Source organism: Anoplopoma fimbria, chromosome 19, assembly GCF_027596085.1.
Source record: "Anoplopoma fimbria isolate UVic2021 breed Golden Eagle Sablefish chromosome 19, Afim_UVic_2022, whole genome shotgun sequence".
In the NCBI taxonomy this organism is placed as follows: Eukaryota; Metazoa; Chordata; class Actinopteri; order Perciformes; family Anoplopomatidae; genus Anoplopoma; species Anoplopoma fimbria.
This window is the reverse complement of record NC_072467.1, coordinates 20,807,873-20,828,631: the sequence shown is the minus strand read 5'-3', so window position 1 is coordinate 20,828,631 and position 20,759 is coordinate 20,807,873. Positions and strand designations below refer to the sequence as shown.

Genomic DNA, 20,759 nt, shown 5'->3' with positions numbered 1-20,759 from the left:
CAGCACTTTAGCAATACGGAAAGGTCCTGCAGCTGATTTTGCAGAACTCTGGGCAATTATGTAGATCCTCCTCGGTCCCACTTTCCTCTCCAACGATGTCGAAACTCTACCATAGACACCTACCTGAATAAATCTCAGGCTAAAATGTCAAGAGCTTGTGCAGATAATAAGATTCTCTCTATCTCTCTCTGTGTTTATCCACAGATCAAGTTTGGGAAAGGGGAGTGGGTGGTCGGCTCGGTGCAATACGAGAAGAAGAATGATTTGCCACTCTACATCATCATCCCTGCTGTCATCGTGCCCATGCTGCTCATCATCGCTATCTCTGTCTACTGCTACAGGTAAGTTAAGCTATTTTTGGGGTTATATACTATTTTAGTATTTTAACTTTTTAGATTAGATTATCAGAAATGTTTATGATCTGAACCTCTTGACCCCACTGGTAAATGCCACATAGACTCAGTGTAGGCCTTTTTGAAATGTTATTATTTTAAACAATTTACAAACCCACAATGTTTTTATTCCAGTGGTTCCCAGCTCCAGCTTTTGTCTTGTGACCCCTTAACGTTTTGTTGAAATTGGCTTAAGTTCCCACTGCTGTTCTTGTACAATAATAACAATAATTGCTCAATAATGTTTTCTTGAAACACTTTTTTACTTTTCTCGTGACCTTTGAAAACCCAGTTTGTAGATAAGTATTGATGTGACATTCAATGAACGAGGCGTTACTTAAGTTCAGGATCATTAGGATGTCAGAGATGTGTACAGTAAAAACCAGTTTGACCACAAACACATACACTTAAACACATACAATGATCACTTTCTGTTCTGTTTGGTATATATAAATGCACATATGGTATTTTTTTAAACTGTATTGCCATCATGTTTCCCTGCTTAAATTTGAACAAATCAGTATCTGCATCCCAGAGGTTCTCCAAAAAAGCACAGGCGGTCACGGATAAATTAAACTTTTCCTGCTGAATATTTATAAAAGTGACATCAGTGACAAAGTAATACCAGCGCTAATTATATATTTTTGGGAGACTCAGAGGAAACACTGAGCCTAAGTTATCGGCCAACTGTGCCAAATCAAACCAAAGCCTTTTAACAAACATTTAGACCTCTGGAACTTTTTTCAAGTTTGAATCCTTTAATTTTTTGTTTTTACGACAGATGTGTTGTGTTTGTTTAATGTGTTCAGGAGAAAGAGTCAGCAGGCAGAGAGGGAGTATGAGAAGGTGAAACATCAGCTTGAGAATCTGGAGGAGAGCGTACGGGACCGCTGCAAGAAAGAATTCACAGGTACCAACAGCGCATCAGCAATATCGCTAATGTCCCTCAAAGGATCCATGCTTCTAAGAAGCTATAAAGTAATGAAGTGCCTCGTAGCTCTGATTACATTGCTTTGATGTATTGTACTGCAGTGAATTAAATAAATTCTCCTGCTTAACATCATGTTATCATCATTATGAGGAGCAGTTTTGCAGTAACCGTAATAGAAAACAATCTTTCACTGCTGAAATTATTTTCCTGGCAAAGCTCTCCCCTTGCTGCCTCTCGCAATATAATGATTGAGACAGACGAGCAGCACACAAATGAGAAAAGCTGCTTATTAAAAAAGGAACGAGGTACTATTTTCTTGTGTTCATCTCTTGCAGACTTGATGATCGAGATGGAGGACCACACCAACGAACTGAGCGAGGGACGGATCCCCTTCCTGGACTACAAAACCTACACCGACCGTGTCTTCTTCCTGCCCTCTAAGGACGGTGCCAATGATGTGATGATCACAGGAAAGCTCGACATCCCAGAGGCCCGACGGGCCATAGTGACTCAGGCGCTCAACCAGTTCTCCAACCTCCTGAACTCAAAGACCTTCCTCATTAATGTAATTATACTGCACAATCATGTGAACATGTGAAATATGTAAACGTAAATTAAATGTATTATATTAGGAGCAGTGGGCAACTACTATACAGGAGCCAGGGAACTGTCTGGTCAAGGGGCCAACTGGTTTGGACTCTGATGGTTCTCAGATGATGTATCTTAATGACTTTGCTGATCCCCTCACTTTTTCTCTAACGTCATTAGCAGGATGACTTTTGTGTTTCTGATTGACATTTTTAATATTGAATGAAATTTGAAGATATTCATGTCCCCTACAGGATCATTTGTAACAGTATTGGTGATCCCCAAAATGACAAAATACCTCCAAAGCTATTGACAATCTCTTTAGCCTTAGCTGTACTTTGTGTTTAGGGCTAATTAGCCAATGCTAGCATGCTAACATGCTTAGCCAAATAGGGCACATAATAGATCAAGATGTTAGCATTTATCAGGATGATTAATGAAGCTTGTTTTTTTGCCTGTTTCTTTACATGTGTGTTTGTTTGTTTGTAGTTTATCCGTACCCTGGAGCGCAGTCATGACTTCAACGCCAGGGCCAAGGTTTACTTCGCATCCCTGCTGACGGTGGCTCTGCACGGGAAACTGGAATACTACACCGACATTATGAGAACACTGCTGCTGGAGCTGATGGAGGAATACGTCCACAGCAAGAACCCTAAACTCATGCTGCGCAGGTGAGCGAGGAGTCCCTCAGCGCTGATGCTCAGTACACGCTGGAGCGGTCAGATACAACGCATAAACACTAGTGCCAAGTTTTATATCTAAGAAGTTTTGTCCTGCTTAAGTATATATATAGATTGATACATCTCCAAAAACGTTTGAATGGATCGCCATTTAATTTTGCACAGACATTCATGGTCCCAATAGGATAAACCCCACTGACCATGGTGAACATCTGACTTTTCATTTAAGAACCATCAGCAGGTCAAGATAAGATAAGATAAGATAATCCTTTATTAGTCAGCAGGAAATTTCAAAGTCTTCACTTCACCAGGGAAATGTTTACATCTACAGGATGGATGGGCTCTAAATCCATGGCTCCCCAGTACAAATCCTAATGACTTTAATAATCCCTGACTTTTTTTCTCTAGCGCCACCATGAGGTTGGCATTTTTACTTCTGTGTAAAATATCTTGTCAGCGCTAGCGTAGATTGTCACCCTCAGGATCAATTGCGATTACTTTGGTGATCCTTTAGCTTCCCATCAAGCACCATTATATTTTGGTTAATGACCAAATATCAACCTAAGCTGTACTTTATGTTCAGTGCTAATTAGCAAATCTTTAGCATGAAACTTAATGTCCATCATCATCATACTGCTAAATGTCAGCATGTCAGCTTAGTGATTGTGAGCATGTTGGCATGCTGAGGTTAGCTGTCCCTGCTGTTAGTACATCCTTACAGAGCGGCTAGCAACACTGTCTTGTTTGGCAACATTTGCCCTGATATCATTAATGTCCATATTTCTAAGCTCTATAATCAGAATCACCACATATCTCAACTCTGGCAGCAGTATAATAAACCATTTTAGGAGGACTGGGATTCACTTCAAGAGGCAGTGGACTGTTTCATTCTGTTGCCATGTTGTCTGTTGAATTTTGCTCCGACTACTGTGGTCCACTATCAAGAGCCAGATTGCTGCTTGATCTATTCCAGTCCTCCTCCTTCTGTTTCTCCGTCTGTTTTTTTCTTCCAAGCACAAAGTGCTTTGTGATTCTTCTTTCACTGTTCCCTCTTCATCTTCTTAACCTATAGCTCTTGACCAATTGGGTGAAGGCTGAAAATTGCTTTTGGTCCATACTGTTTTTGATTGCCTTAAATGCATAAATCCAATTATATTGACTTTCTGCAAGTTGCTTTATGGCTTTATCTTGCACAAGGAGGATTTTTCAATGGATACTGTATCTCTTAAAAATTGCTGAGCCTGTTTTATGGTATAAATAAGCTCCAGCTCTCAATCCTGATCAGAACAAACGTATCGACTGAAGTGTACATCACCTGCGCCCAACATCTAAACTGACCTGAATTCTATTTTATTGAGAGAACAATTGTTATGTTACAGAAAAATAGCAATGCATTAATCATAAATTCTGAAAAAAATTATGTTGTGATTGGCATGACAAAACTCTATTTATTATAAAATTATAACAAATCAATTAGTATTTTTAGAATCTTGCCAAAAACGGCAAATGTTTTTCACTGATATTACACAATATGAATTGCTCTGTGTTTTCCCCTTGGTAGCATCTCATAATGCCTTTGTATAATAAGAGTCTGTAAACATTCAGCTGACTAATTTGACTGAAGGAAATAGATTCTCCAATTCCAGCGTTCTTTGTTCCTCGCCCTCTCCACCAATGTAATGATCATGTCAAGGTCAAATCATCCACTGACAGCGACCTCGCCTCCCTCAGCAGGACCCACTTGTCTGAACGTACAGTCGCTCATCACTGCTGGGAGGGGGTTATGTGATTTGAACTGTCTGCTGTGGCAAGGCACGCTGTGACTGGCTGTTGTGCAAGTACACAATCTTAATTATCCCCCGATGGAGAGGCTCATTATGCTGATTAGGCCATTGTGCCAACACAAGCCCCCGTATATACAAGACATCTAATTAGGCATGCTAGCAGCTAACGATGGGCGCCACCAGTGGATATGTGACATTAGCATCGGCGATCTGTCACTTTTGAATTAAAATATCCTGATACTGACATGCTGTGCAGGAATATCCCGGGGTGACATTTTGTTGATGCACATTCTCAAGGTGTTTTCAACGTTTTCGGGAGAATACAGTAAACATAAAATAAGTACTTCCTTTCTTTCAACTTTTTCCAGGTAAAAGACGGTACACATACTCGAACATAAAATACAATAAAATGCATAAAACATATTTTCACATTAATCGGTGACAGTATAACGACCATTATGGACAACTAGTGACTTTCTCAGGGTTTCTTAGCTCTAAATGTCATGATATGAAAATACTAATTAGATATTTCACTTTTTTTCTTGAATTTTCTAATACAATGTCATGTTTGCACAATTTAGTCAATACACCAGAATGATTAAGTTGTATTCTTACAATGATATTAAAAACTGTCCATTTCCTGTGTTTTTTCCAGGTCAGAGACAGTGGTGGAAAGGATGCTGTGTAACTGGATGTCTATCTGCCTTTACCAGTTTTTAAAGGTAACAAGAGTTTATGGTCACTAAAAATGTATCATATGTAATCTGTTATCTTAAATACTTAATCGCTGATACAGATAATGTGTATAATGACTATAGAATTAAATTGCTGGCTAAGTGCATGGATTTTTCCATTTCTTTCATTAGTGCTCTATATTGATAATGTGCATTTATCTGTCTTCTAAACTGCTAATCACAACAATTAGCTCCTTGACAACATCTGAGACATCTAAATAGCTGTGTGTGTGTGTGTGTGTGTGTGTGTGTGTGTGTGTGTGTGTGTGTGTTGTGTTTGTGTATGTGTGCCTGTGTATTAGGACTCTGCAGGAGAGCCCTTGTACAAACTGTTCCGAGCCATCAAGCACCAGATCGAGAAAGGGCCCGTGGATGCCAGAGTAAAGAAAGCCAAGTACACCCTCAACGACACGGGCCTGTTGGGCGACGATGTAGAGTACTCCGTCCTGGTGAGATGGACCGACTCACACACACACATATATACACACACAAACACACGCACCAAAATACCCTCAAACACACAAACTGGTAAACTCAGTGTCAGAAAAACTGCACACACGGTGTGCAGTTTTGTGCCTTGTGAGCAACACAACCATGAACGCACGCACGCACGCACGCACACATACATACACACACACACACACACACAGAGCAGTTGCCATGGTAACCACCAAAAGCCCCCAGGGCGACTGCCCGCTTTTGTGTGACATCCATTTTCAGTGTCAATGTTCTCTGCTCGAAAACGACAGAGGCAACACATTCCAATCTAGCGGTGAAAGGCATGGCTTCGGTAAAAGTACATCTTGTCGGTACATGTGTTGAGTACAAGCTACCTTTACAACTTCTCGACCATCCAACCTGCACTTTCACCTGCTCTGTGTCTATTTGGGCAGTTTACGAGAGTCAGGGAAAAGCCTGTGTGTCTCGCTTTGGTTTCATGTTTCAGTAATGGAAGCTAATGTGAACACAGCTGTTTTCTATTGTAGTCAGCACAAATAAAAAAGACCCATGGGTAATGGCGTTGTCGAGGACAATTACCAAATTAGCCTGAATTACACGTCTCCTGCCGTGATGGATCGCCTTCTGTGATTGAATTATAGGAGGAGGAAAGAACTCGATGGGCTAGATTTTACAGGCAGACACTGTGTTTCCTGTTGGCTTTAATTCACAGCGTGCTCATCTCGTCCACCTCAAAGACACTGGCGGGCTTGCGAGGTTGCTATTGCGAGTGTGTGTTGCCTGACCCATGTTGGAGTCTGTCGAGTGGTCAGTTAGTTATTTCTGACAGAGTGTGGGAGGCGAGGTGGGTCAGAGATTGCACCTGCTGAGCCTTGGTCATTAGCTGGCCAGGGTGACAGGAGTCCTTTCAGGTGTCAACACAGAGAGTGTGTGTGCTTACAAAAGCCTGGTTGCCTTGACGACAACATCCCGACAGAGGGACTCTGTTTGTGTGGGAGGGTGGCTGGGTGCTCTGGCCATGTTTTAATACTTTTTGCATATTTGTCATTTGTGTGCATAGGTGCATGTATATATGAACCTGCTATGTGACCACAAGGAGCTTAATGTGTGTTTGTGTGTGTCTGTGTTTTTGCCAGACCCTGCAAGTGCTGGTGCATGGCGAAGGTCCGGATGTGACGCCCGTCAAGGTGCTGAGCTGTGACACCATCTCGCAGGTGAAAGAGAAGATCATAGAGCAGGTGTACAGGAACCTGCCATACTCCCAGCGGCCCAAGGTCGACAGTGTCACACTGGGTGAGTAAATGAGGGCGCATGAGAGGAGGGTGAGCCGAAGCGGTAAATGTCTAATAATGATAAATAACTCGGTACAGGGAGTGAAGAATACATCAAAATGGAGAAGCTATTTCAGTCCTGGCTGAAATGCCTTCTCAATTAAATCAGAATGCATGTCTAAACAGATAATTGATTATTTATTTCATTCAAATTTCATCGGTTAGATTGGGTTGAAGATGATCTCTCTTCCTGTCTCTGTTTGTGCAATAAAATAGGCCTCACCAAGGATGAGAAGTTATTCGGTGTAAGCTACACTAAGATAGCTACACTAAGATAGCCTTCATCCCTAAACAAAGTTTTTGCTCGCTACTGTAGTCAGGAACCTTGGGGACTGACTTGAAAGGCAAAAGCTCTATAGACATTTTTCCAACATCAAAGCCATTTTTTATTCCCACGCAGGCTGTAGATCTCATTCCTTTATACATTTTAGATAAGCAGAGATCAGTCTTCTTTCATGGTGAATTGGAAGGATAACCCCCTTATATTTGGTGCTACATGTAAATGAATCATGTGTCACAGATGGTGTTGAGCTCAGGTCTGCAGTGGTGGTGGGTTTTCTTCTAAATTGAAAAATGTAAGGGTGCAAATCAAAGTTTAGAATTGTATTTAAATTATTCAGAAAATACTGATCTGTCACTTCTTCAGCCAGAATTAACTCAAGTGTGCCACTAAATCTCAGGAGAGAGAGAGAGAGACATGCAGACAGTATGATGGGTAGCTGGATTTATTTCAGACCACATTATTAGAGAATAACCTCAGGGTAACAATGACCCATGATGAAATTAATGCAACTGTATTGAAAGAAAGAGCAGAAAAACGTTGAAATATGGTGACAATTTGCCAAACATGGCAGTTCACCTCCACCTACAGTAGCAGAGATAATTGATGACCTCTCTCTTCGTGCCTTGACCACAGAATGGCGCCCGGGCTCAACAGGTCAGATCTTGTCAGATCTGGACTTGACTTCCCAGAAAGAGGGCAGGTGGAAACGCATCAACACTCTGGCACACTACAATGTGAGTACTGACAATATTTAAGTGTCTTGATGAAACATCTAAAATAGAAGGGATGTGAGGAGGCAGCGGGGAAGTAAATAGCTGTATGTGGGCGTGTGGATGTGAATGGAGTTGCCTATTTTCACCCTATTTCACTCAAAGGCTGAGCTGTACATCTTGTGTCACAGTGGTGTGTGTGAAATCTGTCTTCTGCACATTTACGCATCAACAGACATCGTGTGATTATCTGATTAATAATCTTTTAAGCTAATTACCCTAATTACATGTCCATACTATTAACAGTCAAATAAATGTGTAAAAACATTTTTTTTTTCTGACTTGCATGGTGATAACAACATGTCATCAGTCATTTAAACAAGCTTGCAGTGTACTATACACTTGCTTTTTGGCAAAAAAAGAAATCCCTGGTTGTCCTAGTGACGTAGGGGTTCGAGGTGATGATCGTCAACCCACTCTGTCTGTAAAGGAATCGTTTCTTAATGCTTTCTTGCAGAGAGTTAGATGAGAAGATTGACGCCACTTTCACATGTGTCGGTTAAAAAAGAAGCTGCAGCTTGTTAGCTAGCTTAGCACAAAGACTGGAAACGGGGAAACGGCTAGCCTGGCTCTTAATTAATGAGCTTTAGAGTTGCTGGTAGGCATATAATGTTACTGTTGGAAAGAACCATACTAACTGTCATCCCGTTTCCAGTCTTTGTGCCAAGCTAAGCAATAGATCAATGTGTGTCCCTTAATCAAACAAACAAGAAAGCACCACATAGCCTTTTTCCTTCAGTGTTTGCCTTCGTCAGTTTAGAGAAATGCCAACAATTTTTTATTTATCACCACAAGCTAGTTGAAAGTGCCTGGACTCGGTTTGTTCTCGTCAGCTCTCAGTGGCGACAGAAGGCCACTAAATCTTCTTGGCACAGTATTGATCCAAGTGAAATAAAAGGTCACTCGCAAATATCCCCAATTTGTCGCCCTATTCTCTTTTCTCTCAATGGTACTCCTCTTCTTTTTCATCCTACCTGCTGATGTCTTGCAGTTGTTCTTAAAGGACAACCTCGCTGCCATGGATTCATTGGTTGTGTCAGATAAGTGCTAATCACAGTATTTATGGGTACAATAATGGGTTGACGCCGAGGAAAATGGCCTGTAAATACCCCAATAAAGGCCCACTGTTGCTAGTTACTCAATCGCATTGATTATGAATTAGTTCTGGGGCACTAAAAGAGTCAGCTGACCTCAGTCACAGCACCTATTAAGGTGTTTAAAGTAATTGTGTATTGTGTAGTGTGAGTTTTCTGTCTAACAAAAGACTGTTTTGTGCATTCCAGGTGCGAGATAACGCCACATTAGTCTTGTCCAGAGTGTTCTCCATTCAGCAGAACTATGACCAGAACCAGGAAAACCACGAAGAGCGTACGTGTCTCTAAATACACTCATACTGTACACATAAGCACACACTTGTTAAAACAAGCACAGATCAGGTGTGAGCTTGAGAATACAATGCTTGTCTTTCTTTGTCATCCCAAGGGTTTTTGTCAACATCCCTGCTCTCATTTAACATGCTAATGAATGTTGTTTCATGTAAAGTGCACTTTGAAATTATGCTTGAATACTATGCACTTTCATCTTCTGCCTCCATAATGTGAATTTCAGAATAGTTTATTGTTTAGCATTTCTACTTGGATATTCAGTACCCTCCCTTTTTATCATCTGAATATGTTCTGTGAGAGTGTGCTGAATAAATAAGGATCAGAATCATTAGAAGAAGGTTTCAAGTTTCTTTGTTTGTTTGTTTTTCCCCCGCCAATAGGGAATGCTCTGTTGGAAGATGACAAGGTGTTTCACTTGGTGAGGCCGGCTGATGAACTGGATGAGATCAAATCTAAGCGAGGAAGCATAAAGGACAAGTCGATGACCAAAGCCATTACAGAGATCTATTTAACACGACTCCTTTCTGTCAAGGTACAAAGACGGGCTTTGATAAGTAGTACTTTTTTGCTTTTCCAGGAATGGTTGTTAGTTAAAATGACAACTTAAATTGATGGCTTCTGGGAGAAAAAATGCTAAAATACTGTCAGAAAAGCCTGAATATCTTCACTCGCATTGCCTGCAAATAGATTTGTCTCACAGCTATGATATTTCTGGCTCTGCTCTCCGTCTCTGCCCTGTCTCACATTATTTGTGGCCCCTTTCAGGGAACACTGCAGCAGTTTGTGGATGACTTCTTCCGCAGCGTGCTGTGCTCTGGGGCAGTGGTGCCACCGGCTATCAAATATTTCTTTGACTTCCTGGATGAGCAGGCACTGAAACACAACAATGTGGATGAGGAGACCATTCATATCTGGAAGACGAATAGGTAAGTGTACTGTACACCTGCGTCCTCACCGTACCTTAAGGTGAAAAAATAAATGACTCTATGCTTTTTTTGTGAACTGTCTCAAGCTAAAATGTTGGAAACCCCTTTGATAAAGCATTGTATTTATAAGCTTATCAAATGTTTTTTTAATGCAAAATCTTAATCTGAAAAGTAGGGCTTACTAGTAATTATATATGTGTATGAAGTGGAGTAAAATGTAAAATCTTTTTTTCTTCTGAAAGGTAGTGGAGTAGAAGTATAAATCAGCATAAAATGGAAATGCTAAAGTAATGTACAGTAAAAATGTGCTACTGTAAGGGGCTTAACTAAAATCTCCACAAGCAAGCACACACACACACACACACACACACACACACACACACACACACACACACACACACACACACACACACACACACACGCACACACACACACACTGTCTTAGTCTGAGCCACACCACTCACCCGGCTGCCTGAGATTCAGTAGCTCTCCAAGAAATAAAACTTACTTATCCAAGAAAGAGCTGAATACAAATGCACAATTTTAGCTTACTTAGTTTGCATTCGCAGTCTCCTTGCTCCCATGTGACATTTAAGTGCATAAATTAGTGTCACGTCGGCTGAGGCTCAAGCGTACAAGACAACGTGTTGCATGTAGATGCGAGTGATTGACGTAAGGCTGGCAAGAGAGCACCCACACAAGGACAGGAGATGAGCGATTTAATTACTTAGCACACTCCACACCACGTTCTGCATCCACCCGTTCTGTTTATCAAATCAACTGAGGGCCATGTATTAAATATGAATGTGTGTATGAGGCACAACAACAAACAAACATGGTAATTATGTCCCAAGCTAATTTAATTCTGTGATTATAGCAACATTGCTATTTTTATGCTCCTATTGTGTTCTCACTGCAGCTTTCCCCGGAGATATTACCAAACCAGTATGAATTTTACACGGTTTGCGCTTCACGTCTCAGATGGCGGGGCATTCGCACTGATCAGGGAGGAGAGTTTTTTTGGAAACTGCTGTATCTTGGGCATTCTTTTGAATACACAAGGTGGCATGAGGTTGAAGAGAAGCGTATGGAGCATGTGATTTCCTGTTCAGAAGGGAAATTAGCGAGAGTTCTCGAGCATTACATTAAAGTCGGTGCTTTGTGGTGTAAGGCTGCACACAAACTTGAAAGGTCAAAGTTTTGGTGTTACTTTAACATTGCTAATCACTTTTTGTTAGTGAAGAAAAAGCATCATTGACTGTTGCTCAACGTAGATGTCTTTTCTTATTAGCAACTTCTATGAGGTTATTTTGTTCATTTCATTTTCGTTTAACAGCAATGATTCTCAGAGAGGTCAGTATCATATGAAAGAGTAATAGGAACTGACAATCGAGGGTATTGTTCTGAATAAACTGACACCCACAAGAAAGGCTTTCCTCCATCCCTGTTATTATCTTGTACTGCACTCAATTGCACCTCAGGCAAGAGCTCTCACATGAAATGCCTCTCTGACTCAAATGAATTCATAGATGTAATGCAGTTGATTAGATTTCCTCCCCCCATTCTTGAGCAATAGTAATGATAACATCCTTGATGATGGCCTGTTTGTTCCGCGCAGCCTTCCTCTGCGGTTCTGGGTGAACATCCTCAAGAATCCCCACTTCACCTTCGACGTCCACGTGTCTGAAGTGGTGGACGCCTCGCTCTCCGTCATCGCCCAGACCTTCATGGACGCCTGTACCAAGAGCGAACACAAACTCAGCCGGGTGAGTGGAAACGGGGAGAGAAAAGGGTGTGAGGTGAAAGAGCAAGAGGGAAGACGGGAGGATCAGACTATAAAGTGGATTAAATGAGAAGTAAAACGGAGTGAGAAGAAGGAATGTCAAAGGTCCGTCAATCTAAAGTGCCCTTGTTTTAATCCTTGTGTCCACCTATTCTCTCTAGGACTCTCCAAGTAACAAACTACTCTATGCAAAGGAGATCTCCACTTATAAGAAGATGGTGGATGAGTAAGTCCTATCAGCACAATATACTTTCGATCTGTTGTTTTCAACTCACTTTAAAAGACTTCTTTCAAGAGATTTGTCAATAACAATTATAGAATGTAGAGATTAAAACATTGTTTCTCCTCTGTGTGTGTGTGTTTGTGTGTGTGTTAAGTTACTACAAGGGCATCAGGCAGATGGTTCCTGTCAGTGATCAGGACATGAACACTCATCTTGCAGAGGTGTCACGGGTGAGAAACAGCGCTGTCATTTTCTGTTCCACTTAGATTGCTCTGCTATTAGAGTTCTAATCCTTAAAGTGACAATCCTTCAGAGTTCAGTCCCAGTTCAGTCCTAGTGAAAACAATGGGATTTTGCTTAGGATTCTTTATGTTGATACATGAGCTTAAAGTTGTTTTATTTGTATACAGAGAACAAAATATTGCATAAGTTTCATCCGTGGGCAATAGGTTCAATCACCATTGTGTGCTGTGTAACTTAACATACATTTATTTAAATGAAAAATTCTTTGAGATTGCCAATCCTTGATGATTATGCGACCACTGTGGTTGCCGTGGAAACAGAAAGTGAGGTTTAACACTATAGGAACATTCCTTCAGCAGCTATTTGATCAGAAATACAATCGAAAAGCAGTTTGGGGCATCTGTGCAACCACACAGTCATGTTGTTTTTATTGAGAAGTCCGTCAATAATTTCTGCTACTGAGATCTGATTTCATGCTGTGTGAGAAATCTTCCCAGAAGAACAACAGCACACAGTAACACGTGTTGGGTGGAGGTAGAGGTTTGCAATCAGTGCCTGCAATTCTTAATATCTCCACTTACTGTTGCTCTCAATGAACCAACTCCTAATATTCAGTAGTATTAGTAGTAATACTATTCATCTCCATTCTGGAAATTTGGTTAAAATGTGTGCAAAATTTTCAAACCCCAAGTTTCAAACCCCAGTTGAGTGCTTTTAATGTGAACTAGCTGTAATTTGAAATTCCGTGTTTTCTGGAGTTTTGTTTGTATGAGCAGAAACTCAATACAGTTCATATACAGATATAGGAGAATGAAAAGTGATGCTGAAATCAATGAGAGAAAATGGGATAGTTTCCTGTGAACCTCTCCCCTCGTGCATAGGCAGGAAATGTACATTAACCACTGGAATGGCTTTATGTTTATTATTCCACTAACTAATGAATGCTTTATAGGAGGTAAATGTAAATATTATCAAAAACTGGGTTTTATTTCATACAAATCTTCTGGATTAAAACTTTGACATCTGAGCATCCATTGTGCATTTAGAATAGAATGCCTTTTAGTTAGTTTTCTTGTATATTTCCTCTACGAGTAGTTATTTATAAAACAAATCCTGGAAAGAAGTACCGTACATTGCTCTTTTAACTCCCTACAGTTTTATGGGTCAAGTTACATTTTCTCCTTAACCCTAATTGTCTTTTTATGTTCTCCAGTCTCACACAGACAAGCTGAACACACAAGTGGCTCTCCATCAGCTTTACCAGTACGCCAGCAAATACTATGATGGGGTAAGAGGCCCTTCTCTTTCCTATCGCACCCAAAGGAGACTATTCCACTGAATGCACTACTGCCCACTATATTATTGCTTTTCCTTTTTTTCCCCTCTCTCTTCACTCTTGATATGCCAGAAGAGTGATTGTATGAAATTTTAATTGAAAGCATTTCTGTGGGATGTGAATTGGAAAATTGCTCTGGGAATTGATTTTTAAGCGTCCATTGTGCATTGCCACTTGAGGTCACGAAAAGGGGATAAACAAAACCTAATGAACAAGTTGGATAAACAAATGGGGCTGTCAGTCTCCCCTAAGTGTTGCTCGCAAACAATAACAGCTCATATGACGTGACTGTTGATGTCAAATAACGCCATCCTCTCCTCCCACTCTCCGCCCTTTTTCTTCCTCTTTGTCCTGTGCTCATTCTCCATCCGTCTCCCCCGTACCCCGTTTCCTCGCTTCCCCGACATCCCCTCTTTTGCCCTCCGCTGCCCAATTCTTTGCTTATCATTTACGACTTCTCCCACCTCTTCCTCTATTTCTCTCCTTCCATTCCTCTTTCAGATCATCGCATCCCTAGAAGAGGACCCTGCTGCCCAGAGTAAACAGCTGACCCTGCGGCTCCAGCAGATAGCAGCCGCCCTGGAACACAAAGTGACTGATCTCTAACCCACGAATGGAGGGAGGGAGGGAGGGAGGGAGGGGAATGGTAGGATACCGCCAGTGACTACAGGGGCTTATTTCTTCTTTTAGAGAACTAACACACGGAAAGGTGAGAGGGGACTCATGTGGTCGTGTATATGGTACAACTTGGCCCAGGGACAGATTTTCTGTGCTGTGGAGTAGCAGGGACTAATGAAATGCAGGAAGAGAGCAAAAGGGGGAAGAAAATTACATGTTACGCTGTCATAGGTACGCCTTAAAGCTCACTTGCCAAACCTTAAAGGTCTGCGCGCTCATTCATGCTTCACTGAATATTGCTCCCACAATGCAGTGCGGTAGACCTCTCTCTGAGAATAAAGCCCCTCCGTGGAGCACTGGCACAGGCGATAATCAGATGTTCAATTTCTTTCTGTGTAGAAAAAGGTTTTAAGAATTGTATTATATATTTTTTTTATTGTGCAGTCTTTATGCGGAAAGCTTTATAAGGAAAACAAATTATCTTTTTAAATGGATCACCGTGTGGTGCGGATAGTGTTTTTATTAGCCTGTGTGTGTGCGTAGATGTCTGCGTGGAGTACAACATGTGAACAAGAGAGTGCGATGCTAAATTTTAAGTGTGTGTGAATGTGTGGGAATGTGTGTGCACACACAGGATGCCTACTGTCAGGCGTGAAGGCGAAGGGATGCCTGCTTTCCGTCATTTTAATCCCCCACACCCAGTGACACACTGGAGCCTGTGCTCTCACCAAGCCGTTTGACAGAGACCAAAGGGTCCTCACCAAGACACTGGTTCATCTAGCAATGTACAGGCTCATATGATTGATAATAATTTTGACTCAGATTTGCTTTGAGCTGGATTGCCACTTGTGCTTGTGGAAATCGATAATAGCACAGTCTGTCTCCCTTTATTGTACAGTGCCATGATACATTCCACTTCAACTAAAGCACAGAAGGACATTTCAAAAGGTTTTTAAGACATTTCAGTGAATATTTTTTCCGTGCTATCAAACTTTTCTTTTTAAGTGTCAGCTTGAAGCAACTTTATTCTGCCATGGAACAATGTTAGCCCTGCAATAATGTCAGAATACCATGAGCCACCATCGACAGTCACATTAGCTCACTATGTGTAGTCACATCCAGTAGCAATTCAGCAATATGTTAGAGAAATTTCCAAATCGATTCATTTATTGTTCGTGTTTATGATTTTTTTGTGCCATTTTTTTTATTTTTCTTTATTGCTCTTGTAATGTCCCAAACAGTCATCAAACATCCGGCCACTAAAGCTATGAAATAGACTTTTGCTGATTACCTGCCAGAGATGCAGTAGGACTTGGTATGTTTTGAACAAATTACAGTGATTCTAGCCTTTTGTGTGATGTTCGCGAGATCAGATTCAATCATGTACATAATTGTTATAGTAATTGAGATGTTGATATGTCGATGTCAGAGCCGAGGTGTTGACAGGGTAGGAATGAGGGTTGGATACTTCTTGGGCCATTGAACGCCACCACGCTTCATCCCTTAACTGTGGGTTTTGCTGTTGACAGATGATTTAATTGTACCCCCCCAAGTATCTGATCATAGATGTGTGTAGTTGACAGAGCATAACGAGCTCCAGAGACCCCAGAATGTTAACGATTCCTGCCTTGGCTAGAGAGAGGTTTGCACAGACCTCGAGCCTGTCCGTCTGCCTGCTGTCTCAGCGTGGCACCCTGGCATCCCGACCAACAGCACTTGGCACTGCCCACTCAGCGCAGTGCAGAGTGGCACTCTGTATAATGGAATCAGCAGGGGAGGCTTTCGATCTTAATTGCATACCGACCGCAGGCTCCATCCTTGTCTCCGCTGTTGTTTACTGCTGACTCCTCCCTCACTGACAGAGTTGATGCAAGACGCTTCTTTCAGAGCCTTTCTTTAACCAAAAATGTGCCTTATTGAGTAGGATGATACATATATATTGTTTCTAAATTATTCTATTGGTAACCTAGGTGATTATGATGACGATAGTGCTATAGACACAGCAATGTATTTGGACTTGTGATATTATGTGTGCTGTCTAAATTGCTAGATGCCCTACTGCAGCCATGTACGTGCCAATAGGCTGAAGACATTTCAGTATGATTTATTTTATGGTTGCAGATTTCGATGTGTGCATTTCCTTTGGGTGTCTGTGGCGTGTGCTTAGTAGGACTTTGGTGGCTATAGGGCAACAGGCCCTTTATGAATAAATGTAAAACAATGTGGCCAATGTGATTTGGGTTAACCTTGGAAATGTCTGGCATTCATAAATTAGTCTGAAATCAAAAGGGTGTCCTTATGTAGATTGAATATAGAGCAAAATTGTTCCAACGGTGTTCATTTTTTTGCCCTGTGCTTCTAAGCTGTTCCACAGTGTGTACGATAAATGACTATCTATACTCGACAAATGACTTTTCTTACTGCTGTGCAGTTATTATTTTTATTTCTCGTTTCCTATACCGTATAAATCTTTGTAAAACATGTTGAAATACTGTATCTTAACTGTATAATCCTATGCATTGAGTCCTGGGACAAAAAAAAACAAAAGAGAAAAAAAGCTGTTTGTGCAGTTGTCGAGACCTTTTTCCATTTTGAAACTTGTGAATGTGCTGTAATGATAAAAAGAAACTGGGACACAGGACCATCAATGGGAGCAAACTTTTCATCCAAGGCAGCTCAGAAGATTCTCGATCTTGTACCTGGTCTGGTTGTACTGGATGAACTTAAATTTTACAAAGGTTGTGTGTGGACGGAGCAGTTACCCACAGATTTCATCATACACTCCTCCGTGAATAAACTCAGAGACATATACGCCCTTCATATCTGCTGTGTTTCTTTCACTTTTAGAATATTGATTTGCTTCAATTGAACACTCACCTCTCATGCATATTGCATGAGTTACAATCACCTTGGGTGATAGAGAAACACTTGCCCCAGGTTTCTTGTTAAAGTGAGCTGAATCCTTGCTTTAAGCCTTCGCTATTTATGTAGCATTACATTTCCTTCACTGAAGAGCTTAAACACAGGCAGCAGTGATTGGTGGATTTATGAAAATCATAAATTATAACTTATTCAAACCAACCAATCACTTTACGAAGGAGAGGGCCAAGTGCATGAACATGACAGTTTTCTTCAGATATTTGTGCATAGTATGACCTCAAACTACTCTCATGATAGCATCAGTGCTTAAATGCAGCAACTCCTATGAGAATGATGGCTGACGCCTTTTTCCCCAAATGCCACATCTGGTCGCTGTCACACCGCTCAGAATACAGACTATAAGCAAAGGTCGCGAAACGAGTTGATAATGTTCATAGCCGCACGGCATCTCTGTCAACGGCGGGGAAGGTTGAAAAATTGCTGCGAAAACATTAATTAAGTACTGACAGCTAAAAATGAAATTGGAGAAAAGAAAGATGAAAGGCAAAATTGCCTCATCTGACTGCTTAACAAACCCTGACGTAGGGGTGGGGGTATCAAAGACAGACCAGAAGCCTGCACAGGCCACCGTCTAACTGAGCAGATCATTGATGCAGCAACCGATAGAACAACTTCAAGGGCTGCTGCCAGTGCAAGAGTGATTACACTTGATTATCGCAAGCACAGCATCTTGTACACTATCCTTGATCACTGCTGGAAAATCAAAGCCAATACTGTACTTAATATTTCTATTAGGACATGCAGCTTACATCATTTTGAGAGTCAACATAATTTGGCGTGCACTGCTCTTGTGATAAGATTTAAAAAATAACCAACCCCTTGAATGTCCAGAAATCAATGATACTGCACGCTGAAAATAACGATTTTAAGTCTGCAGCGTTTCTGTCAAGAAATTGGGTTAAAATCTGCATGTGGCTGGCTTCTCTTCTCTCCTGCCTGGGATGCTCCGCACACAACAGCCAGCTTCTCCTTCAGCAGGAGACGGTTGTGTTTACCAGCAGGCTGCGTTTCACTCACATGTTTCAAACCATCTAATGAGATTTGGCTTTGATTTCCTTCGCCTTAGGGGAAGAGGAGGAGGAGGAGGAGGACTTGGTGGAAAAATAAAAACAATGATTGTGTGGTGTCATTTTTAAACAGTTGTTCTGATGAATTATTTAAAACCTACCAACAACTGATTATATGGCTCGCTAAGCTCAGCAATAAGCCCGGAGCAAAATACAAATATCCTGTTAGGTCAGGTTGCTTTGAAACTACATGATTTGAGAGTGGTTTGAATTTAAACCTCTTCAAACCAGAGAGGTCAAAGCTGTAGCAGACGGTTAAATCAGCTGTGGTCTTTTTAACAGCTTAGTTTAATGGGCTGGGGAGAGAGAGAGAGAGAGAGAAAAGACAACTTGTCTGAAGAAAACTGTTCTCTGGGAGGTGAGTTTAAAGCCATAAATACAGAAGCCCAAATATTAAAATGATAGAATATGCCGTCCGTGTGTTGTGAATGTTGTGCTTTGGAAGACAATATATCTGCCCTTTGGCTACAGCTATGATATATAGCCTAAGTGACATGTAGTAAAATAAAAATATTATCCACTATTTTTTCAAAGAGACCTGTTCACCAAAAAAACTACAGAGTGAGCTTGGACACACAGCACAAAGATATTTACCACAGATAATATACACAATAGACTCTGGTTCAACATAAAAGAAAACAATTACAGGTGACATTCAAAATGCTTGGGTGTACCTGAAGGTATGAACTAAGCATTTTTGTAACTGTTAATTTTTTAAAGGTAATTGCACATCAGGCAAGTTCCAAACTCATTTTGAACATGCAGTAGGCCTTAATGTAAAATGTCCTATATGACAAACTATTCATATATGGGTATTTACATGCGTACTTCAACTGAGACCATAATCTCCATAATTACCCTGTAGTTATCATAGATGAGATGTTTTTTGGAGAAGGTAAAACAATTGTATTTTGATTGGAGACTGAGAGTTTTACAGCTGAGAAAGCTTTTTAACGTTAAACAATCTAGCCTAAAACAGCAGGTTGTGTATAATGCCAATCGTAATGTGGTAAAATATCAGGGCTTTTTCTATCAAGTCTGTCTTACAACAATATTTACATGCCCAGGTAGTGCTCACTTAAGAGTTCTTGCTTGTTGTAAGCTGTCCTCCTGTTCATTGCTAATGGCAATAAATCCCATACCTGACGCAACTCCAATGTAAGAGATGAGGGACAAAATCCACTTTACTATGAAACATTGTCTCATTCTGGCTTCTGCTTAACTTTGGAACAAGCTGAATTTCACGGAACAAAGACTTTTGGTTTTTGATTATCTAACAGTATGGACAGGGGAACCATATACAGCAACCAATGAATGTTTTAAATTACATATAGTACCAGTCAAACGTTTGGACACACCTTCTCATTCAACTACCTTGAAGAATCTAAAATATAAAACATATTCTGGTTTGTTGAGCATTTGTTTGTTTAAAAAAATAAAGAAAGAAAAACCATTGAATGAGAAGGTGTGTCCAAACTTTTAACTGGTACTGTATATACCTTTAAATAAAAGTATTTATACCACAGTACAAATGTAATCACAAGTAGCATAACAGTCCTGCATTAAGTATATCAATGCTATAAAAGCTATAGTTTATTACTAATGAAATACTTCTAGAAATACAGTACCAGTCAAACGTTTGGACACACCTTCTCATTCAACTACTTTGAAGAATCTAAAATATAAAACATATTCTGGTTTGTTGAGCATTTGTTTGTTTACCACATAATTCCATATGTGTTCCTTCATAGTTTGGATGTCTTCAATATTAATCTACAATGTAGAAAAAAAAATTAAAATAAAGAAAAACCATTGAATGAGAAGGTGTGTCCAAACTTTTGACTGGTACTGTATGGGCATAACGTATTAAGATAAACTTGACAAAAGTTGAACCCATGCTTTGATTAAATTACTCAGACCAGTGCGTAATTACGCAGAGGGCATTGCTGAAGACTGCACACAGTGGTGTCATTCCAGCCTGATGATTACCAACTACAGGTATCTAATGAATGGAAAATGAGAGACTATATTCCTCAAGCATGTGTGTTAGCCTCTTGAGCCATGCTAATCAAATTCGTAATGCATGTTCTGTGTGCAAAGAATAAATATGCAGGTTTGGTCTAATTGCTTGAAAAACTCTTCTGCTGCATTCAAGTTCATGGGAGAAACAATACAGTATATGTTAACTTAGTGAGTGAGCTACATAAATGTTGGTTGCTTTTGTTGGTTATTTTGCCTACTTACACCTACTACTAAATATTAACAGTTAAAAAGTGCATTGTTTCC

At 40.6% G+C, this 20,759-nt stretch overlaps 1 protein-coding gene across 1 annotated transcript in view; it reads left to right on the top strand.

Annotated features, from left to right (window-relative positions):
* plxnb2b (plexin b2b) overlaps positions 1–17,277 on the top strand; it is a 114,376-nt gene extending 97,099 nt beyond the window's left edge. The window contains 16 exon segments of the mRNA XM_054619226.1: positions 205–341; positions 1,202–1,302; positions 1,659–1,888; positions 2,401–2,582; positions 5,031–5,097; positions 5,412–5,558; positions 6,705–6,861; positions 7,816–7,916; positions 9,236–9,320; positions 9,718–9,869; positions 10,103–10,263; positions 11,882–12,029; positions 12,208–12,272; positions 12,424–12,499; positions 13,726–13,800; positions 14,350–17,277. Coding sequence (XP_054475201.1) covers positions 205–341; positions 1,202–1,302; positions 1,659–1,888; positions 2,401–2,582; positions 5,031–5,097; positions 5,412–5,558; positions 6,705–6,861; positions 7,816–7,916; positions 9,236–9,320; positions 9,718–9,869; positions 10,103–10,263; positions 11,882–12,029; positions 12,208–12,272; positions 12,424–12,499; positions 13,726–13,800; positions 14,350–14,454 — 1,989 coding nt within the window. The 3' untranslated portion in view covers positions 14,455–17,277.
* Positions 17,278–20,759: the final 3,482 nt, after the last annotated feature.